The 26,586-nt window shown below is 42.7% G+C and overlaps 1 protein-coding gene and 1 non-coding gene across 2 annotated transcripts in view; both read left to right on the plus strand.

Annotated features, from left to right (window-relative positions):
• The first annotated feature begins 5,979 nt into the window (after positions 1 to 5,979).
• The window catches only part of SUPT16H (SPT16 homolog, facilitates chromatin remodeling subunit), a 50,091-nt gene continuing 29,484 nt past the window's right edge, over positions 5,980 to 26,586 (plus strand). Inside the window, exons 1-8 of the mRNA XM_089687047.1 lie at positions 5,980 to 6,407; positions 6,946 to 7,038; positions 10,434 to 10,604; positions 12,258 to 12,413; positions 12,996 to 13,142; positions 15,175 to 15,326; positions 16,200 to 16,372; positions 19,101 to 19,191. Coding sequence (XP_089543173.1) covers positions 6,342 to 6,407; positions 6,946 to 7,038; positions 10,434 to 10,604; positions 12,258 to 12,413; positions 12,996 to 13,142; positions 15,175 to 15,326; positions 16,200 to 16,372; positions 19,101 to 19,191 — 1,049 coding nt within the window. The 5' untranslated portion in view covers positions 5,980 to 6,341. The remainder of the gene's footprint in view (positions 6,408 to 6,945; positions 7,039 to 10,433; positions 10,605 to 12,257; positions 12,414 to 12,995; positions 13,143 to 15,174; positions 15,327 to 16,199; positions 16,373 to 19,100; positions 19,192 to 26,586) is intronic.
• Positions 6,741 to 6,839, plus strand: LOC149454870 (small nucleolar RNA U6-53/MBII-28). Its single transcript, XR_016314170.1, has one exon. It is a non-coding gene; the product is annotated as a small nucleolar RNA U6-53/MBII-28 (small nucleolar RNA).

Genomic DNA, 26,586 nt, shown 5'->3' on the forward strand with positions numbered 1-26,586 from the left:
GTGGTACCTAAAAATCTCCATAAGCTACGTTTTAAAATTTACAGAATACCTGTTTAGGGTTACAGAGGAGGTCAAGTGCTGGAATTATTGCTCTCACATTAACATTTCTGGTGATGTCTCACATGTGCGCGTGATTTCCGTATGCATTTTCTTGTGCACGCAAGCACAGTGATATGGGGGGTACACTTTCCCTTTATTTTATTTTTTTTATCGCTTTTATTCCTATTACAAGGAATGTAAACATCCCTTGTAATAGAAATATGCATGACAGGTCCTCTTTAAGTCCCCAAACCTCTTTACATGTAAAAGCAAAAGGTCAAAATAATAATTTTTTTGTAACTTTTTCGTTAAAAAAGAAAAAAATGTGTTTACGTCCACTGATGAACAGATGCGATGTCATGACATCTCTCCGGTCTTCCATCATGATAAAGGCAATCTAAGACCACAGCGTCTTTTATCCCCACCATCTTGAGGAGGCCACACCGCCAGATTGTTTCTTGGGCTTACCATTAAGCCCGTGAACTCCGGTGTGATTTCTTCAGCCATAACCCTGGTAAACCACTTGAAAATTGCAGCCATTCCATTCTGATCGCCCATTATAAGATGTCAATGCATGGACTTCACTAGACCTCTGAAGGTATTTTTGTAATATCTGGCACCAAGTAGCAGTTCCTTTAAGTCCTGTAAGTTGCAAGGTGGTGCCTCTGTGGATCGGACTTGTTTTTACAGCACATCTACAGTTGCTCAGTGGATTAAGAGCTGGAGAATATGGAGGCCAGGTCAACACTTCAAACTGTGTTCCTAAAACCATTCTTGGCTTTGTCAGATCTGGTCACCTTCTTCCATTAATATATAAATTTGGTATCCACAAATAAAGAAAAAATATTATTATAATACACTTCAAACTGTGTAAATCCAACAAAGTCCTGCAAAAATCCAAAAAAGTCACACTTTCAGCCCTGAAATTTAATTTAACTACCTGCCGACCGCAGATAGCCGAATGACGGCTTCACTGCGGCCGGCCAGTTCTGGGTGGACGTCATATGACGTCCCCCCAGAATGCGCTCTCCTGCGCGCCCCAGGGGGCGCGCACCCGGCTATCTCCGTGATCGCGTGATCGCTGTGTCCTACGGACACAGCTGATCACGTGATGTGGTAAAAGGCCAATCACAGCGGCCTTTTACCACCTGATCAGCGGTGTCCAATGACACGCTGATCAGAGGGAAATGCAAGTGCCGGTTCTCGGATGCACTTTCCTCACGCTGTCAGATCGTGAGGAAAGTACTGCCGAGAACCGGCAGTTGTCAGAGCGGGGATTGGCACCGATCATCAGGGCACTGATGATCAGTGCCCTGATGATCGGTGCCCAGCAGTGCCACCCGCAAGTTCCGCCCACCTGTGCCCAGCAGTGCGCCCACTAGCTCCCCGCCCACCTGTGCCCAGCAGATCACCCACCTGTGCCCAGCAGTGCACCCACCTGTGCCACTCTGCAGTGCCACCTACCTGTGCCCAGAAGTGCCACCTACATGTGCCCAGCAGTGCCACCCACCTGTGCCACCCACCAGTGCAGCCCAGCAGTGCTGCCAGTCAGTGCCACCAGTCAGTGCCCAGGGGTTGTGCCAGTCAGTGCCGCCAGTCAGTGCCCAGCAGTGATGCCAGTCAGTGCCGTCTATCAGTACCCATCATCAGTGTCACCTATCAGTGCTGCATATTAGTGCCGTCTATCCGTGACACCTCATTAGTGCTGCCTATCAGTGCCGCCTATCCGCGCCACCTCATTAGTACTACCTATCAGTGCCCTTTAGTGCTGCCTATCAGTGCCCATCAGTGCCGCCTATCCGTGGCACCTCATCAGTGCTGTCTATCAGTGCCGCCTATCCATGCCACCTCATTAGTACTGCCTATCAGTGCCCTTTAGTGCTGCCTATCAGTGCCCATCAGTGCCGCCTATCAGTGCCCATCAGTGCTGCCTCAGCAACGCACATCAGTGAAGGAGAAAAAATGCCTGTTTGAAAAAGTTTATAATAGAAACAAAGAAACTTTTTTTTTTTTTTCAAATTTTTTGCACTTTTTTATTTATAGCGCAAAAAGTAAAGCGCCCAGTGGCGGTTAAATACCACCAAAAGAAAGCTCTATTTGTGAGAAAAAAATGATCAAAATTTCATATGGGTACAATGTTGCATGATTGCGCAATTGTCAATCAAAGTGCAGCAGCGCTGAAAGCTGAAAATTGGCCTGGTAAGGAAGGGGGTATAAGTGCCTCGTAGGCAAGTGGTTAATTAAATCAAAAAAACCTTTTTTGTGCCAGTCAATGTTTGTAATTCAAAATAAAGTCCACAAAAATTACTCTTCCGTGTCCAACTTGCACCTCCACATAAATCCTGATAAAGTGTGTACCTCAAACAAATGAAAAAACTACATAGTGCATTACCTTCAATAACAGCTGGTATATACTTCACCAAACAATAAGTATATACTTAACACAAATATGTGCAAAAATTGAAACAAGATTCAAATCGTGAGCAACACGTGAATCGTGAAATCACTCTGTGTACACCATAAATAAATAAATGTGAACAATCAGTGTACACTAACAAATAAATAAAAATACAATAAACAAACAAAGGAAAATAATAAATAAATTAATAAATAAATAAATGAAAATAAATAGTGCACTCTCCTTGAACACTTCTATAGTTGGACACGGAAGAGTAATTTTTGTGGACTTTATTTTGAATTACAAACATTGACTGGCACAAAAAAGTTTTTTTGATTTAATCATCTTCTTCCATTGCTCCATGGTCCAGCTCTTGTGGTCATTGTAGGCACTTTTGGCTGTGGACACGGGTCCTTCCATTGCTCCATGGTCCAGGTCTTATGCTCATTGTAGGCACTTTTGGCTGTGGACACGGGTCCTTCCATTGCTCCATGGTCCAGGTCTTATGCTCATTGTAAGCACTTTTGGCTGTGGACACGGGTCCTTCCATTGCTCCATGTCTTTTGCTCATTGTAAGCACTTTTGGCTGTGGACACGGGTCCTTCCATTGCTCCATGTCTTTTGCTCATTGTAAGCACTTTTGGCTGTGGACACGGGTCCTTCCATTGCTCCATGTCTTTTGCTCATTGTAAGCACTTTTGGCTGTGGACACGGGTCCTTCCATTGCTCCATGGTTCAGGTCTTATGCTCATTGTAGGCACTTTTGTCTGTGGACACGGGTCCTTCCATTGCTCAATGGTCCAGATCTTATGCTCATTGTAGGCACTTTTGGCTGTGGACACGGGTCCTTCCATTGCTCCATGGTCCAGGTCTTATGCTCATTGTAGGCACTTTTGCCTGTGGACACGGGTCCTTCCATTGCTCCATTGTCCAGGTCTTATGCTCATTGTAGGCACTTTTGGCTGTGGACACGGGTCATCATGGACACCCTGACCAGTATGCTGCCTCATACACAACACACTGAGATGCTCTGTCTTTTCTAACACCTTTCTATCGGAACAAGCATTAACTTTTTTCAGCAGTTTGAGCTCCAGCAGCTCTTCTATTGGATAGGACAACACAGGTCCATCTAGTCTTCCCACGTACATTAGTGAGCCTTGACCGGCCATGACCCTGTTGCAGGTTTACTGGTTTTCTTTCCTTGGACCACTTTTGGTGGATCCTGACCACTGCACACGAGGAACATCCCACAGGATCTGCAGTTTTGGAGTTGCTTCGATCCAGTTGTCTGAACATTACTATTTGGCCCTTGTCAAAGTCACTCAAATCCTTATGATTGCCCATTTTTATTCTTTTAACACCAACTTCAGGGACAACATGTTCACTTGCTGCCTAATATATCCAACCTACTTTCATGTGCTATTGTAATGTAATCATTAATGTTGTTCGCGTTACCTGTCATTGGTCATAGGGTTATGGCTGATCAGTGTATGTTGCAGGGTTTCAGGTCTCCAAGGAATTCCCTTTAATTCGCAGGGATTTCCTCTCACTTCCTGTTTTGCAATGGGACACATGGTGAAAACAAACCTGACAGGGTTATAACCCTCCCTTCCTCTGTCCAAAATGAAAAAAACAAGTTTTCCCCTATAGTTCTACTTTAACCCCTTGCCTACCGGGCACTTTTACCCTCTTTGTGCCGAGGCCAATTTTCAGCTTTCAGTGCTATTGCACTTTGAATGACAATTGCGTGGTCATGCAACACTGTACCCAAACAAAATTGTTGTTGTTTTGAGACAGACAGAGCTTTCATTTGGTGGTATTTAATCACCACTGAGTTTTTATTTTTTTGCTAAACAAACTAAAAAAGAACATTTTGAACAAAAAAGTTTTTTTTTAGTTTCTGTTATAAAATTTTGTAAATAAGTATTTTTTTTCTCCTTCACTGATGTGCGCTAATGAGGCTGCAGTGATAGGCACTGATAGGTGGCACTGATGAGGAGGCACTGGTGGGCATTGACAGGCATCACTGATGGACACTGATAGGCAGCACTGACTGGCACTGATAGTTTGCACTGAAAGGCAGCTCTGATGAGCACAGATATGCGGCATTGATGTGCACTGATGGGCACTGGTATGTGGCATTGATGGGATGGCACTAATGGAGCTACACTGACCATCAGGGCACTGATGATCAGTGTAGATGTCCCCAGGGGCGGACTGACAACTCATGGGGCCCCTGTGTCCTTGCCAAAACTCAAAAAAGCCTATGAAAAAGGTACCAGGGGCATCTCATGGGGCCCTCTACTGACCTCGGGCAGTGCCCAAGTTTCCAAATGGTCAGTCTGCCCCTGGATGTCCCCTCTAAAGAATGCTGCTTACCGTCTCACCTCTCCTCATGTGCTGTCAGTGTGAGGAGAGGACTGCCAATAACTAGAATTTCACATTTACATGTGATCAGCTGTGATTGGACACAGTTGATCACATGATAGAGCCGACGTCATCAGCTCTTTACTACGATCGGTGATCCGTTGTGTCCCAGGGACACAGTGCACCACCGATCAGCGCATGCACAGCTAGAGTGGGAAGACGTCATGTGACGTCCTCCCAGAATGAGAGAGCCACCGCCTGTCCGTCATTTCCTTATATGGCGGGCAGGAGGCAGTTAAAGTAGTATAGGCAATTTTTTTTTCATGTTGGACTCAGTAAGGGGGGGTGATAACCCCTGTTATTTTTTCACCATCTGTTTCCCATTGCAGAGATTTCTCTTCACTTCCTGTCCCATAGCCAAACAGGAAGTGAGAGGAAATCCCTGCAAATTAAAGGAAATTCCTTGGGACCCCCAGGTCACCAGAACTAGTGTCCATATTGGAAGATTTCCCCTCTATTACTTTTCTGGGGACAACCCACAATTTTGGGATTTTCTTTTACTTTCACTTTCGATAACAGTAAGCAGACCTTTTAGTTCTATTTTAAAGCAGAACTCTGGTTAAAAATGGTATTTTCCTATGCAGTGGGGCTGTGCCCACACTGCATGGGTTAAGTGCTCATTTTGTCCAGGGGCTCAGGGAAAAGCTGTACTTACACATTTCTCCAGATAACCGTGCTCCCCCACGTTCAGCGGTGGATTGGTCTTGCCGTCCTTAGGGCTGGAGCTGGTCTATGGACATGATGATGTCAGGAACAGCCCATTCACAAGACTGTTAGCGGATGGGGGGAGATTGGCGGATTAGGTAAGTATACCTTTACTTTCTCAGCCCCTAGACAAAAATGAGCATTTAACCCATACACTGCTAGCACAGCCCCACTGCATGGGTAAATAAAACATTTGCCCGGACTTCTCCTTTAAGGTTTCATTTCTGTTAGCAGCGATGAAGTACTAAGGGAAAATGATCTGCCCCCAGTACATAGACGCCATTGTTTATGTGTGAGAACGTAACAAGGTGCCTGCTTCATTGTAAGCTCGCGGAAGAGAAGGGGGAGGGAGACTTCTAACATCACTCTCGCACTGGCCAGGGTGGGAAATGCCACAAAATGGCGTCACGTGACCGCGGCAAACCTCGCGCATCATCCACAGGTTCGACGCATGGCCCTGTGAAGTGCCTATACCCGGCATTAGGAGGCGCTGTGGGGCGTGCGCTTTCTCCGCCTCTCACGGTCCTTTCTCTCCGCCCCCGGTTCTCTCTGTCTCTCTGAGGTCGGCCTTTCCCGCTCTCCTTGCTGTAGGTGCTGCTTGACGTGTTGCGTTCGCTCGCATTGGAGGTCGGCCTTCAGCCCGCGGCTTTTTCCTAGGTCGGCTCACACCCCAGCGAGCGCCAGGGGTCGGCGTGTGGAGTAGAGTAAGAAAGGCACGCGGGAAGCCCGGCCTGCTCCGGAGGGAGGAGAGGAGCCCCGGCCCGGGTGGAGGATGGCGGTCAGCCTGGATAAAGAGGCCTATTACCGGCGTATCAAGCGACTGTACAGCAACTGGAAGGTAATGTCGGCCATGTTTCTGGATGGGAGATGAGTGGGCGCAGAGCTGACTAGGGGGGAAGCCTTCATGTCATGGCATGTGATGTCTGCTGAATGTGTGGGAGATCGAGGCCTGGTGTTGTAGGGGAGAAAGGATCGCTCCTCTGTAGTGGATGATCCCATAGTGGATACATGTAATCCACTCTTACTGCAGCCTACACTCTGCTCTGTGAGGCTGGTTTACAAAACAAACACGTGAGACTTCCTTGTTTTGTAAATAAATGTTACATTGTGTCATTGGGCACTGTTGTTGTTTGTGGTGGTGTTAGTGATGCCTGGCTCCCCAAGCTGGCCTTTCCTGTGATGATTTGCCATGCTAATACTGACGCAGCAGCCAGGAGCCATTTAGGTTCTGCGCTGGCCGCGACTGAGTGTAGCCAGCTTACTGAGGACGCCAGCATGGAGAGAGCCTAACATCCCATCACCTCCATCATAAACTTACTTTTCATTGGTTACTTCTGTTCATTGACTTTACAGAATGTTTTGTTTTTTTTCAACAGAAAGGCGAAGAGGAGTTCTCCAACATTGATGCCATTGTGGTTTCAGTGGGAGTGGATGAGGAAATTGTGTACGCCAAGTCTACTGCCCTACAGGTGAGAACGATCAGTAGGACGATTGACTCCTAAAGGTAATAGTGCAAACGAGTAACCACTTCCTGGCTGCTGTACATACATATACTTCCTCGGATGGGAAGGCTAACATTTTGGTATTTGCTGAAACTGCAGAAGTGATAGATCAGTTTTTAGCTCCAGCGGTTCTGTACATAGTTAAAGTAATCCAAGCAGCTATATAGTTGCTGGATCACTTTTATAGGCAGTGGAAGGGGGTCTCCCCCTTTTTTCGTCACCTTTACTGGGCTATAAACGGTGTAGTGAGCAATTGGAAATGAAAAAAAGCTGCTAGCACTAAAAGATGACCAACCCAAATAAAAAAAAAACAAAATAGCACTAAAAATGCTACATGTGAAATGTTTATAACAATTTTCAATCACAAAATACAAGTGAATTGCATAATGTTATGAACCGTGAGGTATACAATGTTAGTAGTAGTAACATACATCAATAAGCACCAAAAAGTGCACAGGGACTAATAAATAATAAAGTCCATTGACTGTTGAACATGAAAATCAGTGACCGCAATCCAGTGGTGAAACTTCTTTTGTGGGACCTTCACCCCTATGCACTCACCAGAAATCTGACAAAACATATGCCCAAAATGATATTAAGATCTGCGATAGCCTCTGTCCTCATAGCGGACTCCCACAGAAGTGACCAAGATGCACCTTAATAAAAAAAAAAAAGGCTTTAAACAGCTGTGATCTGTCTCTCGTGCTGTTTGTAGAAAACTTTTTGGTGCTTATTGATGTATGTTACTACTACGAACGTATAAAAAGAGAAAATAGGTGCAGCGCTATAATCAGAATACAGTAAAAAATTCTCTATAAAGTATATATGCATCTAAATGCCAATGATCAAAAAGATAAAATCAATGCAAGATGTGATACAATGGTAAACAGTGCGCTAATCCGTGAGAAATGTTAAAGCACACGTAAAGTCCTCATCCCAGATCAGTGGTGATAAGAGAGGTGAAAAATCCTAGGAGCAGATAGAGTGCGCACTCACCAGAGGTGCGTTTAAATAACGCATGTAGAGAAGTATAATCTGCAAAATCTCTCCAGCATCAAGGCTCTGGTCAGACCGCACTCCGTACTATCCTCTGTTTCACCGCGAAGAGCAATAACCAGGATTCATCAAACCGTGTAGGCGTCAAAGGTACTCCTTAGTCCAGATAGGCACTGTGGGAGGTGGTGCTCTCAAAGAGAGCCCAATAAAGGACGCCACATAGTGTGATGCTGTTTGACTTGGGTTTATTAGTCAAAAGGGTGAAACAACAAAACGTTACTGACCATACAATGTTGGCCACATATAGTGGCTAGATGTCCATAAGCTGTAGCCCCTCTGACGCGTTTCTTGCGATGCATGTCTTCAGAGGATCAGGGCTGATCCTCTGAGGACGTGCATCGCACGAAATGCGTTTGATGAATCCTGGTTATTGCTCTTCGCGGTGAAACAGAGGATAGTATGGAGTGCGGTCTGACCAGAGCCTTGATGCTGGAGAGTTTTTGCAGATTATACTTCTCTACATGCGTTATTTAAACGCACCTCTGGTGAGTGCGCACTCTATCTGCTCCTAGGATTTTTCACCTCTCTTATCACCACTGATCTGGGATGAGGACTTTACGTGTGCTTTAACATTTCTCACGGATTAGCGCACTGTTTACCATTGTATCACATCTTGCATTGATTTTATCTTTTTGATCATTGGCATTTAGATGCATATATACTTTATAGAGAATTTTTTACTGTATTCTGATTATAGCGCTGCACCTATTTTCTCTTTTTATTGATCAATGTAAGGTTGGTTGGTTGCCTTTTTTGGTGTTCTAGCTGCTTACACATTTCTGTTTGTAGCGCTTGCTATACCATTTCCACACTTTTTACTACGAACATATACCTCACATAACATCGTTATGTGATTTACTTGTATTTTGTGATTGAGAATTGCTATATACAATGTATATGTAGCATTTTTAGCGCTGCACATTTGTTGTTTAAACCTTTACTGGGCTGTCCTGAGCAAATGGGGAGCCTGGTACTGCCACCACTTGTTGTGCTGGGGGGACGTGGGAGTTAGATCTGTTCCCTCCTCCCCTCTGTGACGTAAAAAAAAAAACAAACAGAAGCTGCGACAAGTTTGTCACTTCGGTTTACAAACCATTACCAGATCTAAAGTCAAAAATGTTTTATTTATTTTTTTTTACCTAAAAGCGGAGCTCCACCCAAAAGGGAAGTTCCACTTTAAGCCTTTATCCCCCACGCCCCATTAAATATTGGCATCTTTGGGGAACAGAGGAGGAGGGGTACCCGAATTTGACAGGTACCCGCTCCCACTTTTGCTGCGATCACCTAGGCAATTGGAAGCGGAAGACTTCCTAACCCCCCTGCCTCCCTGTAGTCTTCTAGGACATATGACAGGTCGCATGCGCAGTGGGCACCGCAAGCTGTCACCACCATGGCCAATCAAAGGATACCTTGTGTCCATTGCTGTGCTTTAGAAGCTGCAGAAAATCAGAGCTCCTCTAATTTCCTGGCTGGAGGACATCCAGTATCGTCTAGCCCCCTTTCCTAACCAACCCTATTGTCCTTGGCCTACCTATTTAATTGGATTTCAATTCTTTAAAAACATTGAGGTTCAGTATCACATGTGAACATTACCTGGGGCAATTTGCATGCAAATTGAGCCTGACTCGGAAAGCCCACTCCTCCAGGCTAACATCCACCTATCAAGTTTTTTATTATTGCATAATTCCTCCCAAGAGCCAGACCACTGCTTGCAACAGGGTCAAGGTCTCTTGAGAGAAATCCTGAGGCAACTGAGACCTGCACAGCCACAAGTGCAGAAGTCTCCAAGCCCATTCATACATGTACAGAAGAATCTTCATTTGTTCCAGTGAAACTGTCTATTGTGTCCCAGCTGTAGATGGCATTTCCAAGAAATTAATGGAAATTTTTTTTTTTTGTATATGCCTGTTGGGAGACCTCTTTTTTTTAAAATTTACTTGTCTTCACCTGCACAGCTGCGTCATTCATTCAGAGATCTGTGAATGAGCAAAACTACAAGTCCTGTCTGCCATCGTGGTAGAGGGACTTGCAATTAATGGAATACAAGTGCAGTGATCATTGTGTGCCCTAAAATAATTTTTTTACTGAACATTTGCACTTGATAAGCCATTATATTACATACTATCATTTTATACGACAGGGTCTCTGCTTTCAGAAAATGTTTGTAAATTTTAACTAATCTTTATTTTCATAACCTTCTAGCATTGATTCAGTTTTGCAGAAGAAAATAGATTGAGTACAAGTGGCCTCTTACTATGCCAACATCCTTTTTGTTTTAACTTTTTTTTTTTTTGTTTGTTTTTTAGACATGGCTTTTTGGATATGAGTTAACAGACACTATAATGGTATTTTGTGAGGATAAGATTATTTTTATGGCCAGCAAGAAGAAAGTTGAATTCCTGAAGCAGATTGCAAACACAAAGGGCAATGAGAATGCAAATGGAACTCCAGCTATCACACTGCTTGTTCGAGAGAAGGTAATTGCTTGACTCATGCACATAGCTTATTAAAGGGATAGTTGTTGGGTTTGTTTTCACATTTGTTGTTTCAGTAGGATTAGGAGAACAAGAGTTAATGAGGTTAATCTAACCACTTTCCTTTCAGACCGTAAACATGAATGTTTACCTCTTATATAACTACTTCTGCAGCTCCAAATTTCCAAATACTGGAAACTTACTTACTGTCCTTGTGTGTTGCAATGTGTGGGTGTACATGACCCCATATACCGTATTTTTCGCTCCATAAGACGCACCTGACCATAAGACGCACCTAGGTTTTAGAGGAGAAAAACAAGAAAAAAAAATATTCTGAACCAATGGACTGCAGACACAGTACAGGGGATGACCAGAGACTGCAGACACAGTACAGGGGATGACCAGAGACTGCAGACACAGTACAGGGGATGACCAGAGACTGCAGAACACAGTACAGGGGATGACCAGAGACTGCGTTCCTTTGGGGAGGGAGGGGGAGTGGGTACCTGAATTTGACAGGTAATCGCTCCCACTTCCGCGGAGTTGTCCTTCCTTCTTCTTCCCACGGCGGCTTCTGTGACAGCCGGGTGCCCACTGCGCATGCGCTTTGTGAATGGCCCGGAGCCTTCTGGGACCTGTCATGTGTCCCAGAAGACACCGGACCATTCACAAAGCGCTGCGCTTCTCGCGCATGCGCAGTGGGCACCTGGCTGTCACAGAAGCCGCCGCGGGAAGACTGTGCAGCGCTGGAGCGAGGAATAGGTAAGGTCCTGCAGGAGAGAAGAGCTTAGCGGTCGGCCCAGTATTCTGACATGGTGGCGGCAGAAATACCGGACCGGCCACTTTACATTCGCTCCATAAGACGTACTGACATTTTCCCCCCTTTTTGGGGGGGAAAAAAAGTGCGTCTTATGGAACGAAAAATACGGTAGTTTATTTTCCACAGTAAGCTGCACTGCACAGATGTGAAGCATTCTCTTAGAGCAAAACATTAGTTTTCTTCTTGACATGTCTTCTAGCAGCAAAATCCATGTGTTTTTCCATACCAAAATAAACACGTGTGAATAAGCCCTAAAGCTGAACTCAAATTATATAGTACACTCCCTTTATGCAAAATTCAAATCACATATAGTTAAAGCATTATCTTGCCTGCAGTGGTATTTCTGTTCTGAATAAGGAAAATATAGCCTAGAAACTGACTTGCTTTCCTCCTGTCAGCTGGTGGAGCTCCATTCACACTCTGCCCTCCTCCCTTTTTTTTTTTTTTTTTTTTTTTTTTTTGGCTGTGCTTGGGAGCACTGCATGGCCACATTTCCTGTGTCATGACTGCATAGAGATGAGTGCTTTTAACTTCCGGCCTGTACAACCCTTGCTACCTCTGCCCAGTAATTGTATAGTGGCTGGAAATATATAGGAGGGAACACAGGAGCTCAGTGCAAGAGGATCATATGGCTTTGAAAAGCTGTTTAACAAGCTTATGTTTATATGCTTTTATTATACTGTTTTGGATAATTAGAATATTTCTAAAATGCAGGGTTTTGTATTTTTTTTTCTGTACACCAAATATTTTTCTTAGAATTGTTTACTTTTTGTCATTTTGAGAGTTTGTTTTGTTGTGCCACCGGTGTACTGAGAATTTTCTTGTCCTTTCTCCAGCAAAATGAAAGCAACAAGGCTAGCTTTGATAAGATGATAGAGGCAATTAATGGCAGCAAGAAAGGAAAGCGCATTGGTGTTTTTAGCAAAGACAAATTCCCAGGGGATTTCATGAAAAGTTGGTATGACTGCCTGAATAAAGAGGGATATGAAAAGGTAAGAGTGGTCTGCCCAATTGCCTGTTGCATGTATGTTTGTTGGTAACTGTGGATTAGGGCTAAAAGTTAAGTTGGTAGTTTTTGGTTTTTTTTTGTTTAGTACCAAATTCTTCTTTATGTAATCATTTTTGACTCTCTGGGGTCTAGTTAAATTTTTTTGTTTACGAATATGTGAAATATGGCTCCCCTTTTGTTTGTCGCATTCATACATAATTTTTTGTTGTAAATAGACCTCTGTATCACATCTTTATAATTGTTGTCAGTAAATATTAGGCCTCATTTACATGGCTGTATTGTTTTCAAGGGAGACATTCACACAGGTGCCTAAACATCAAAATCCAAATGTCTGCAGACATGTACACACATAAGCCATATGCATGTACTGGGGAGAAAAAAAAGGACAATTTTTATGAAAGTATTTACTGATCATGATGTAGGAACTTCTTTGCTAGAAAAACATGTAAAAGGATCATAAAATTTTACATCCATGTGAATGTAGCCTTAGACATTTGTAAAATGTTGCAATTTGTTTCATGTGTTAAACCCCTAAAATGTTTTAGTTTAATTTTTTCGTTTTTAGCTGGATATTAGTGCTGCTGTGGCTTACACAATTGCTGTGAAGGAAGATGGGGAATTAAACCTAATGAAGAAGGCATCTTTAATTACTTCTGATGTCTTTAATAAGTTCTTTAAAGAACGGGTCATGGAAATTGTGGATGCTGATGAGGTGAGGAATTTTGATTATTAACTACCGTCTACAATTCTGTCTATCATGACCACAATTCTGTTTCTGCAGTTTTGACTTGCATAATTGGCTTACGACAGATTAGAGTAAGGGGTTCAATAACTCGAAGTCTTCTGTGAAATTGCGTTAAACAAGCTGTTGACAGTTACCCCGCCCCTTCTTCCTATTTCTTTGGAAAAAGTTGTTTCATAGGGTACACTGCATGAAACAAGGTCTCTGAATGGGGGAGACTCTGGTGAGCTACAAGATTTTCTCACCCATTCAAAGATCGTGTTGCAAGCACTATACTCTATGAAACCGCTTTTGCCACTGGAGGAGGTGGCATGTCCTCGTCAGGAGCCTGTTCACTGCAGCTTCAAAGAAAACTGAGCTTTTAACCATTGCAGTGCCAGAAGCTTAGCAGGAGCAGCAATGGTCATCCCTGCAGAGGATTTCTATGGGATCCAACTGCCTGCACAATGGGGCATACTCTATTTACAGGTAAGTTAGATCACTAAAGCTATAGAGATTAATATTTTAGTAATTTTTTTTTTTTTTAGGCCATACACTGTTACCCGTTTCTAGTCAGTTTTGTACATTTTGTAAAGAAAATCCATATAGGACAGTTTGCATTTAAAATGGCAGCATAACACGTCTTGGACTTATTTCAGTAGAATGTTGTGTTAACGGTCTAACAGCCCAGATCCTCAGCATTTTCTGATAGGAAGCATCCCCTATCCATAGGCTGCACTCATTGCACATAGATGTTTTCTGACTCATTGGGGCAGTATTTGTGTAGTGCATTCCAGTCCTTCACTTTTACAAGCATCAAAGAAAGCACTAGCAATTGTTAGATAAGTTGCTTAGAATATCGCTGTTTCCTGGTAGGTTGGAAAAAGATATCTGATCACCTGTTGTATTTGGAAGTAAGTGGGGTGGGGTCTCCCGACACTACTTTTGTGGAGTTCTTCCTGGTCTAAAACCTCACTAGGAATACTTTAAAGCTGACCTCCAGGCACAAAATGTGAATTTAGAAATATTCCTTAATATCTACAAAGCATATAAACCTGCCTTGTAAGTATAAAATACCTTTGCAAACCCAGTTATCTTGTGAAAGCAACAGTGACCTCATTGCTCTGCTGTAGAGGGACCCAGCAGGGTAACTAGAAGAGAGCAGCAGATACAAGACTAGGCACTTTGCACAAGGGGAGAGAGCATCATTTACTGTTCTTTTACAGGAAGCTCAGAAGCAAAGTTTCAGGCTGGATTATTGCACTTCTAAACAGCATATTTCATACAATGCACTCATTTCTTTTTTACACTATTGATTTTTTTTTTTTTTTTTGCAACTCAGACATGAGTTTTGTTTTGACAGAATCACGGTGATGTAAATTTTAAGAAACTGCTTTCTGCTCTGTTTTGCTTGAGCTAGTGACATTCATTCTTATAGGTGGACAGATAGGTTCATACATAATCAGAAATTTTCATGATTGACAACCACTTTATTGGAATTTTGTTACATAGGTTAGAAATTATTAAAAATGATAAGAGAAAGCCAAGCCTCTTCAAAATGCGTGAAATAAGAAGGGGTGCAAGTAGTGACCTATGCTTAAATTAATTTGTGTTCTTAGCTTCTAAGACACCAGAAATTATCATTAAGGATTTTTCAAGTGTGTTGGGTTTAGGAATACAACACAAATAATCACATGTAAGCGCTTCAGTGAATTTTCTCAGTCAGCATAGCAAACATTGTGTTGGTAAGACTAAAGTGCTGTTTGTTACACTTGCTACCCAAGTTTATTACTTTTCACACTTTCTTTAATTGGTCTTGATTGCAGATGTTTCTCACATTAAGAAAAGTCGGTCATGCACAGAACAGTGGTGCGTTGAGAAATATTTTCTGGAAAATATGGTGTTGTTAACTGCTGTCTGAGCTAAAAATCTTGTATTAAAAAAACTGAGACCACATTAAATGATCTAAATGTATAAATGGTTTTGAGTTTCATCCTGTTTTTTGTGCATCTTTTTATTACAGAAAGTACGACACAGCAAGCTGGCAGAGTCTGTGGAGAAAGCCATAGAAGATAAAAAGTATTTGGGTGGTACTGATCCTTCTACTATTGAAATGTGCTACCCTCCTATAATCCAGAGCGGTGGAAATTATAATCTCAAATTTAGTGTGGTCAGGTAGGTCTCTACACTTTTTTGCAATAGTGTATTTGTTTTCCCTCCCAGATGGTTTTAGAGTAAACCTTGTTGCTCATCTATGCAGGGCAGCAGCACATGGTTAACTGTCTTTCTCTGCTTTATTTGGTCATGAGGAACAAATAGAATACTTGGGGTATGGGGCAGGCAGTGTGTCCTCAGCCCTGTGTAAGCTCATAAAAATAGACTTGAAACTTATGCGGGTTATTGTCAGAGTTTAGGAAAATTAAGTATATGCTGCTGGAGATGAAGGCATTACAATAGCCCCATTGCTTTTCCCTGTATGGGCAAAGCACTGGTTAACTTTAAAATGTATTTCCACTTTTGTAGCCAATTTGAAATATCACCTACTTTATTTTTGTTTAGATCTTCCCATTCGTATAGTATAACTTAAAGTTGCTGTTTGCAAGTGGATCTACTCAGAAGCCGCCACTATTTATATGTTTATATCATGGGCCCAAAAACTCTTTGATATCTGCATCTTTCATTCAAACCTTGCCTACAGATGTCCATGATTTGATAGTGCAATGTTTTTAATATACCCAACGGTATCAAACCAGGTTGTTAACAAATTTCCCTCCAATTGATACCATACCCTCAACCTAAACCAAAAAATATTCTTTTACTTGCTGAGCACCCCCTCCTTTTCCTCCAGCTGCTAGTGGTTGGACTATCTATCTATCTATCTATCTCTATCGTTCATCCTTAGACCCAGCACTGCTACTTTGTTCATAAAAAAATAAAAAATTATTTTCTGATATGCTGTGTGAATGTAAACACAATACATACAGTAAGCTTTTATGAAAATGTACTGCAAAGCTTTAAGAATCTGTATGATTCTTTTATTTTCTTTAGTGACAAAAATCACATGCACTTTGGAGCAATCACATGTGCCATGGGTGTTCGCTACAAATCCTACTGTTCCAATCTAGTGCGCACACTTGTAGTGGATCCCACACAGGAGATGCAGGACAACTACAATTTCTTGTTACAACTGCAGGAGGAGCTGTGCAAGGAACTCAAGCATGGTAAGTAGTACAGGAAATTTAAGTATGGTGGTTTTTTTTTTTTTTCCTGTCTTTGAGGAATGCAGGAGGATTGGACACGGGAGAACAAGAAAACTGTTGGCTGGACCAGGATATCTCCTTTTACTATCAGTATGCATACTTCAGCTTTGCTGGGAAAGGTCTGATCTATTTTTTTTCCTACCATTATTTTTTTTGTTGTTGCAGCTATCCCATGTGGTCCGTCCTAAGCTTGGCTTTTAAAGTTTTTTTTTTTTTTTCTGTTTGCCACTGGACAGCACTGAACTTGTCTGGGAGTGATTCCCTTGAGCTCTGGGTTCTGTGTGAGATGCTTTCCAGACCTCGTTCAAACTTGAGCTTTCTAGGTCCAGAGCTGTTGACGTTGCTTCAGTGCTTATTTTTTTTCTGGCTACTCACTCTGAGTAGGCTGACCAGGCAGAGCACAGGAGGTGCCTCTTTGTTTGACTTGCTGGGTGCTTTTGAAATTTCCATTTTCTACTGGTTAAATGATGGAAGGTGGTAATGCTGATGGACGGAGTGCAGACATCATCCGCTGTGTAGAGTGTTGTGTTGCACACACTCTCCATTCAGTCCAATCCAAGAAGGCATCTCCCCACTACTTCTCCTTCACTGAAAAGAGCCAATTTAAACTCCAGTTATCTGCTGCTTGCCTGTTAAGACTGTGGCCTGTTCTAGCATTCAACCCTCACTTTCTACCCGTTGTTGAGTTATGTGAGTACCTGAGGTCTTGCCTCCTACACTAAACTTATGTTGCCTTACTTTCATGTGGTTGAAACATGTCTGGTTCTTGAAATGGTGGGGGACAGTCGTGCTTAACTCTGTGGTTCCCCCAGCCCACACCTTAACGGCATCTGTGCTTCTTGCAGTGTGCCCACTGACGTAGCCTGCATCTGCAACCTGGAATCATGCATCTGATCCTAGCATTTCTCATCTTTGGTGTCTTCCCTAACGCCATCGGGTGTGGCTGCCACCTTGGTTCTTTCCAAGGAAGTCTTCACTACAGTCATGCATGAGTTTATTGTTCAAATCACTTTCAGTAAAAGTGCAACTCTGCTAATTTGTGAGTGTGTATAATATAAACCAGTAAGTTTAGACGTTAATTGGTGTGTAATAAAATGGAATGCACAGGGAAAAAGTATTGAACACGTGAAGAAAGGGAGGTGCAAAAAGGCATGGAAAGCCAAGACACAAGCTGAAATCTATCAGTAATTACAAAGCAATCCTGCCCTTTGTCATTGCATAAACGGGCCACGACCAGGTGATCCTCGCAAGATTTCTGACAGAGGAGTGATAATAATCGGAAGAGTTGTCCAAGAGGACCAATTGTGGAGAGCTTCAGAAAGACCTGGCATTAGGTACAATTGTTTCAAACAAAACAAGTAATGCACTCAACCACCCTGGCTGGTATGCATGCTCACCATGCAAGATTCCATTGCTGAAGAAAAAGCATGTTGAAGCTTGTTCAAAGTTTGCTGCACAACATTTAGACAAGCTTGTGAATTACTGGGAGAATATAGTCTTCTCAGATGAGACCACAATTGAACTCTTTGGATGCCATAATACACGCCATGTTTGGGGGTCAAATGGCACTGCACATCGCTCCAAAAACACCATACCAACAGTGAAGTTTGTAGGTGGGAACATCATGTTGATTAAATACTACCAAAAGAAAGCTCTTATCTGTCTGAAAAAAAAAAATAGATAAAAATGTCATATGGGGGCAGTGTTACATGACTGCACAATTGTCACTCAATGTGCAAAAGTGCTGAAAATTGGCCAGGGCAGGAAAGGGGGTAAAAGTGCCCAGAACTGAAGTGATTAAAGATAGTCCAGATCATCTCTCTAAAGGAACAAATTATTCTCCTGCTTCACAGTTGCAGGCTTTTAGGCATATTTAAATCTTTTATTCCCTTTAGTGCTTAAAGCTAGGTGGTCTACGTCTTGCAAGGTTAATCATCGTATGTGAGGCTCAGGACTTCCAACCTAGTAAATACTTCACGGGACAAATCCTTACTTTTTTTACAGCTGGGTCAAGACCAGCATTTGGCTCTCTGCACCATTAAGGGTCAGGTCTGTGCTCTGGCTGTGTTGCTTCAGGACAGTTGGCTTTTCACTTTTTGATTAGGACCTTTGTGCAATCTTTCTCCCATGTGGCTCCCCATGCTTATTGCCCTTTGACTCCATGGCATTCGTATCTGGTTTTCTTGGAGCTTCAATAACGTTTATTTGAACCCATCAGACACATTCTCCTTTCCACAAGGTGATATTGCTTATAGCTATAACTACTGCGACTAGCTGGTGGCCTTCTTCTGTAAAGAGCTCCTTCTGGTCTTGCAAAAGTGGTGTTATGGCCTAGAACTTGCTTCCTACGTAAGGTAGCTTTTGACCTTTCCCCTTAACCATGAGGACATTGTTCTTCCATCTCTCTCTCTAGCTCCAGTTAGTTGAAAGGATATTTTTCATCCTTTCTGGGATATGGTTCAAGATGTGAGAATGGATCTCTATAATTGCTGTCATTGGTGTTTTACTGGGCTGACCTACAGTTTTGTTTGCCAGTGTCTAATTCTCATTTAGCTGACAATGTAACTATAAGAGCAGGATTTTCCGATGAGCGCAAAAATCCTATTTCCTTTTAGTAATTTTAGTTTTGCTTTGCACAATTTGATTTTTTTTTTTTTTTTTTTTTTTTGTTTCCTCCCCCCAACTACAGGTGCAAAAATCTGCGAAGTCTATCAGGCAGTTATGGATCAGGTTAAGAAGCAGAAACCAGAGCTGATGAGCAAGATCACCAAAAACCTGGGGTATGTGCTATAACAGTGCTGCAGATCTTATTTTTGTAATGTTGTCATTGTACCTCCATGTTAATACCAAGGGGCCTGCCCTTTAACCCTTTCACTACCAGAACCATTTTTTGCACACCTGTTAAAATATCATTTTAGTCCTGAATGTTACATAAAACCCCCAAAACATTTTTCTGAAAGCTGTCACCCTATAGAGTTAAATGGTGGTCGTTCCAAATTTTGTCACACGATATTCGCACAACAGTTCATGAAATAAAATTTAAGTAAAAATATACACTAAAGTGAATTTTCAGGCACATAAACCCAATATATTACCCAATGTCTTGGTAAAATATAAAGGATGTGGTTGCTCCAAATGTATACCTAACATGTCGAACCTTAAAACTGGGTGCATTGGTAAAAGTTCTCAAACTTTGGTAGCCTATATTTTCCAATAGGCAGTGCTTTCAAAGTCCTTACAGGTCATCAGTTTAGGTTTAACTAAATAATAGCTCTAAAATTATTGCTCTTACTCAGGCATGCATAGTGATATGTACCTTGTAGCACAATTAATGTTTTTGGGTGTAGGTGCCTCTGACTCATGCATTTACATTCGTACATGCATGGGAGGATCTATTAGCAGGGTGTGTAGCAGCAATCTGGTGGCTGCTGCCTCCCGGAGTGTGCGTAGAACCCTTATCTATGTTGGTGGGTTAAAGGAACAGAAACATGGATCAGTCTACAACTCCTTTTCTTTCATGGTATCTTAGCCGCTTCCCGTCCGCCCTATAGCAGAAATACTGCTACAGGGTGTTCAAAATCATATGTATATATGTGATTTTGCATTTCCGGGTAAGGGGCATGCACGCCCTACCTGCGCCTCCATTTGTGGCTGTCAATCACGGGGTCCTGGCTGGTGATTACCCGCTGGCGCCCGGTGATTTCCGACAATCACCGACGGGGAGGAGGGTTGCTTTGTTTACTAACAGTCATCCTCCCTGTCGGCTTAGGCCCACTGCTCTGGATGGCTGTGCATAGCACCCAGCACACAGTTAACCCTTTGATCACCCTAATGTTAACCCCTTCCTGCCCAGTGCCAATAGTACAGTGTCTTTTTGTTTATTTTTTTTAGCATTGATCATTGTATTGGTGTCACTGGGGATGTCAGTGACATCAAGTCAGTAAATATCTTTGATTAGATCAGCACTATGCGAGCGTTCACATTAGGCTAGTGTTCCCAAAAACGCAGCGTTATTGGGATCAGCCCCGGCACCTGTGTTTAGCCCCTATGCTTACCCCCCCCTTCCTTTCTCCCCCAGCAAGTGCAGTATCAGTAGGTCACTGTTACTTGATACATTACACGCACAACCGCATTGTTCACAGAATCAGGCCCGATCTCTGTTAGCACTTGCCAGTAAATTTTTCTTGTAGCGGTTCAAGCAGTCTCTTATATCCAGGTGCTCTTTTTCCCATGAGTCACACTAGGTATGTATAAATTTAGTGGCCAAAATGTCATTGGAAAGGTACTCTAGTGAAGAGGCCTACAGGATTCTGAGCATGTCAGATGAGAGCAAAGGGGAAGACTCCCTGACACAATCGGCCTCAGAATACAAACCTGTAGACAGCAGCGGCACCCTGACAGATGGCTCAGACGATGGAGAAGAGGTCCCTGCTAAGAGCAGGCGTACCCGACCCCGTTCCCAGGTTGCTGAGATGTTACAATCACGTGATGAGTCTCATATACAGCAGACTGCCAGTACTAGTGCCGCTCTACCTTTTTGGTTAACTGGCGAGCACCAGCGGCCTAGTACATCCTGTTATTTCACATACCAGCTCTGCAATATCACTTGGTGACGTGGCAAGTCCCTTAAGTGCAGTACAAGCTGGTGTGGTGGGGAGCACAAGTAGTGTCCCACAGACTCCAAGAATTTGCACACAGGCCCTTAGAGCCCCCTAATATCCTTCTGGATGTGCTTGCAAATCCCGATTTGGTAGCCCACATTTCTGCAGCATCCATACTCCCCCAGTCACTGCTCAACCCGGAATTCAGGTGGAAACAGCAAATTTTAAATACTCCCCTTTTATTTTATTTTATCGTATTTTTTTTGGAGCTGTTTTTCAATGATCTGTATGCATTGATTGTGGATCAAAGCAATTTATATACACAACAGTTTATCGTCGCCAACCCAAATTCAAACCTTGCCAGACCATTTGCATGGAAACCAATTAGTTTTCGAATTTTCACTTTTTTTTTTTTTTTTTCTTTTGGCCCTAACCCTCAACATGGGCATTACTAAAAAAAATGAATTGCGGTTGTATTGGTCCACAGACCCGATTCATCATATGCCCGTGTTCTCTGCTGCCATGGCCCGGCATAGATATGAGAGTATAATGTGTTTTTATACATTTCAATGACAAGGGAAAGGATCGTCCACCGTTAGAAATGGGTGGATGCGGGGTGGTATATTCTAATGGTGGGCATACCACACACTTTTTTTTTTTCTGGCAGTGATTTCTTCTCTATAGTCTAAGAAATCGGAGCTATGAGGATTTCATCTCTTCAGTTTTGCAGGATATAAACAGTGCCATTTGTAAACTGGGAAAACATCTGATCACACCAATCTTGGTGAGATTAGATAATGTAAGGGCAGAGGAGATATCTAGAGTCTGACAGACCCCAGATTTCTCAAAAAAGAATATTTGGCAATGCCCTTTGAAGTTGTAGGGGATATTTCCATTCCCTGTGATAGCATTAAAAGTAATAACAAAAAAAAATGAAAGGGGACACTGTAAAAATTTAAAAAATCAAAATAACTTTGATTGCTGCTGCTCCCAAAATGTCTCACGTGGTATCCCCATACTCTGTGAAATTACACACCAAAATACATTGTGCTACATCTACCTATACCCATGGCTTGTGTGAGCAATATATCATTTAAGTGACAACTTTGTGTTGACAAAAACATTTTTTTTTTTAATTTTCCTAAAACTTGTGGAAAAAAATAAATCTTTCATGGACTCAATATGCCTCTCAGTAGATAGCTTATGGTGTCATTTTGGGGTGTTTGTACTGTCCTGGTATTTTAGCATCTCAAGAAATGAGATGGGCAGTCAGAAAGTAAAAGCTGTGTAAATTCCATTATCTATACCATAGTTTGTAGACGCTATAACTTTCACACAAAGCAATCAGTATACACTTATTGGGATTTTTTTTATACCAAAAACATGTAGCAGTATACATTTTGGCCTAAATTTATGAGGACATTTGATTTTTTTATGACAAATGAGAAAATATAGGTTTTTTTTTTTTCCCTTCAAAATTTTCGATCCTTTTTGTTTTATAGCGCGAAGAATAAAAAGTGTACAGGTGATCAAATACCACCGAATGAAAGTGCTATTTGTGGGGGAAAAAAGGAAATAAATTTAGTTTGGTTACAGCATTGCATGACCGCACAATTACCAGTTGAAATAGTGCAGTGCCGAATCGCAAAAAAGACTGATCAGGAAGGAGGGTAAATCCTTAGGAGGGCAAGTGCTTTAATCTGGTCTTTTCTACTTCCTTCTTTTGAACTTGAGGATGCTTCCTGCTTTTTGCTCTTGTGAAAAGTGGTATTCAGAATTTCAGGAGTTTCAAAGGTTTAAGACAACATGCTTTAACTACAAATGCCATTCTGTCAGACTGCCGCAAACATCCAATAATCCTGAACTTGTGGTCAGAATAGATCAGTAATTGCTCTTCCAATTACTGAGAGGTTAATGGTTTTGGAAAGTTTAGCACCTGTAGCTGTAGGTGAAATAACGCGAGTTTCAAATAGAATGACCAGCACATGTAAACATTTTAAACAAGCAGGACCAGCTTCAAGCACCTGCACAATTGGACCCAAAGGTAAAAGTCAGCATTTCTGAATGGAAACAAGTAGATGCTAAAAATCTTTAGAAAAGAAAAATACTCTACCTTGGATCAATTTGTTTTACTTCTGTTGATAAGGAAATGTTTGTCTTTTTTTTTTTTTTTTTCTCTCCATCAGAATCCTAGTTCTCAGTTTGTTTTGTTACATGTGTGGAGATGCCTCCTTTCATTCTTGAAGGTTGACACTCCTAAATGTAGGGATTTTTTATTGATTGCTACATATGTGACAGATTCAAATTGGACTCAAAATTCTAGGTTACAGTTGTGAAGGAAATAGGGCAAAAAAGGTAGCATGCAATTCCTTGGCATCTACCGTATTTTCCGGCGTATAAGACGACCCCCTACTTTTCCTGTTAAAATATAGGGTTTGGGCTATACTCGCCGTATAAGACTACCCCTCTTCCAACACACACCAAATAAAAATTAAAAAACATCAGATTTGATTTCAATATGGTATGGTATTCCAATGATGGGGCACGATTCCTCGCTGTGACACAAATGATGGGGCACGATTCCTCCCACTGACACCAATGATGAGGCACTATTCTTCCCATTGACACCAATGATGGTGCCCCATCATTAGTGTCAGTGTGTGAGGAATAGTGTCCCATCATTGGTGTCAGTGGGAGGAATAGCGCCCCATCATTGGTGTCAGTGGGAAGAATCGTGCCCCATCATTGGTGTCAGTGGGAGGAATAGCGCCCCATCATTGGTGTCAGTGGGAGGAATAGCGCCCCATCATTGGTGTCAGTGGGAGGAATAGCGCCCCATCATTGGTGTCAGTGGGAGAAATAGCGCCCCAACATTGGTGTCAGTGGGAGAAATAGCGCCCCAACATTGGTGTCAGTGGGAGGAATAGCGCCCCAACATTGGTGTCAGTGGGAGGAATAGCGCCCCAACATTGGTGTCAGTGGGAGGAATAGTACCCCGTCAGTGGGGAGAGGAATAGTGCCCCATCGTTGGTGTCAGTGGGAGGAATGATGGGGCACTATTCCTCCCACTGACACCAATGACACTTGCTGACCCCTGTTCCAGTATGGTGCTGCTGCAGTCAGCATGTGTGTTTGCAGCAGCACCTCTGCACTGCACACTTACCGGCTCCCTCACTCAATTTTCGTGGGTCCGCTCGGCTCCACCTCCTCGCCCGTGGTTGGCCGCCTGTGTGCCTTTCCTGAGCTACAGTTCTGGCGGCCAATCACCGGTGAGGAGGCGGAGTCGAGCGGCAGGAGTGAGGGAGTGGCCGTAGTGACGGAAGGAGCAGTGCTTCCTGGACTGGATCGTCGTGAGAGCCAGGTAAGAGACAGCAGCCCTCTGCCCACCCCTGTACTTAGTGTCCCTTCCGTCGGAAGGGGGGGACGGCGGTGGCGGCACCGCGCCGCCCCCCTAAAAAGTGCCGCCCTGGCATATAAGACGACCCCCGACTTTTGAGAAGATTTTCAAGGGTCAAAAAGTCGCCTTATACGCCGGAAAATACGGTATTTTAAGATGTTTTGTTCTTGGTCTAGCAATCCGATCCCATCTGTCCCTATTTATTTTGACTGCAAAATAAAGATTTTACCTTTTTGCATAGTCTTTTGGTGTTAATTTGGAGGTGCTTTTCAGCTTCTTCTTTCTGTCTTCTTTTAGGCAGACCTCTTGGTAGTGCTATTAGTGGGCCTATTCCAAAAAAAGTTGCAAAATTGTGAAAAATGTAAAATAAAAGCTTGAATGCATTGATTTGCAAATCTCATAAACCCATATTTTATTCACAATAGAAAATAGAGAACCTACCCAATGTTTAAGCTGAGAAAATGTACCATTTTAAGAAAAAGGTAACTTTGAAATTGAGGGCAGCAACATGTCTCATAGTTGGGACAGGACCACATTTACCATGATGTAGCATCCCTTCTTTTAACACTGTAAAAATCTGAGAAACTGAGGAGACTTGTTGCTGGGGATTGGGGAGAAGACTGTTGTCCCATTATTTTTATATATATATATATATATATATATATATATATATATATATATTTATATATTTATATATATATTTATTATTTTTTTTTTTATTAACATACGTTATTTCACATTATACAACAATATTTTTCCATATCAAACATTTTTACACTAAAACAAGAAAAAACCTCACACACCACCCTCCCCTCCCTGATTGTTTGGTCAGAGACATTCACACCAGTGGCCTGTTGGGGGTCATTTTTTAGGGTTCTGGCAGTGCTCATCCTGTTCCTCCTTGCACAGAGGAGCAGATACCGGTCCCGCTGATGGGTTAAGGACCTTCTACAACCCTGTCCAGCTCTCCTAAAGTAACTGTCTGTCTCCTGGAATCTTCTCCATGCTCTTGAGACACTGCTGGGAGATGCAGCAAACCTTCTGGCAATGGCACGTATTGATGTGCCATCCTGGAGGAGTTGGATTGCCTGTGCAACTTCTGTAGGGTCCAGGTATCGCCTCATGCTACCAGTAGTGACACTGACTCTAACCAAATGCAAAACTAGTGAAAAACAGTCAGAAAAGATGAGTAGGGAAAAAGTCAGTGGCCTCTACCTGAAAAACCATTCCTGTTTTTGGGGGTCATCTCATTGTTGCCTTAACTGATCGATATCCCTGGAGATTAATTGCCTTGATGCTATACTCTGATTAAAAAGTGTTTTTTAATTTTTTTGAGCAGTGTATATTTCAGCATTGATGGTGCCTTTCCAGATTTGCGAGCTGCCCATTCCATACGCACTAATGCACCTCCATACTATCAGAGATGCAGGCTTTTGAACTGATTACAAGCCAGAAGGCCTCTCTCCTTTTTAGATCAGAGGATGCAGCACCCATGCTTGCCAAAAATGTCAAATTTCGATTACCGTATTTTGTGCTCCATAGACGCATTTGACAATAAGACGCACCTAGATTTTAGAGGAGGAATATAAGAAAAAATACTCCTGAACCAATGGACTGCGGACATAGTGCAGGAACTAACCAGAGACTGCGAACCTTTGAGGGGGCGGGTACCTGAATTTGACAGGTACCTGCTCCCACTTCTGTGGAGTTGTCCTCCCCGTTGTCTTGTGGGGCATGTGACAGGTCCTAAAAGACTACAGGTGGCCATTCACAAAGTGCAGCGCTTCTTGTGCATGCACAGTGGGCACCCACCCGGCTGTGAAGCCGCAAGCTGTCACAGCTGGATGCTCACACTGAAGATGCCGGGGAGAGAAGATGGCCGATAAAAGCAGGACACTGCTGGACCGAGGAACAGGTAGGACTGAGGAGCAGGTTCTTCTGCACAGTAGAGCTGAGGGGCCAGCCCGGTATTCTAACACGGTGGAGGGAATACCGGGTCGGCCGCTCCATATTCTCTCCATAAGACAGACATTTTCCCCCATTTTTTTTGGGGAAAAAAGTGCATCTTATGAAGCGAAAAATACGGTAGTTTGACCACAGAAAAGTTTTTCTTTTGCAGCAGCCCATTTTAAATGAGCTTTGGCCCAGAGAAGATGATGGCCTTTCTGGATCATGTT

The sequence above is a fragment of the Staurois parvus genome, unplaced genomic scaffold (genome assembly GCF_062004578.1).
Source record: "Staurois parvus isolate SC_StPar_1 unplaced genomic scaffold, SC_StPar_1.0 ptg000415l, whole genome shotgun sequence".
NCBI lineage: Eukaryota > Metazoa > Chordata > Amphibia > Anura > Ranidae > Staurois > Staurois parvus.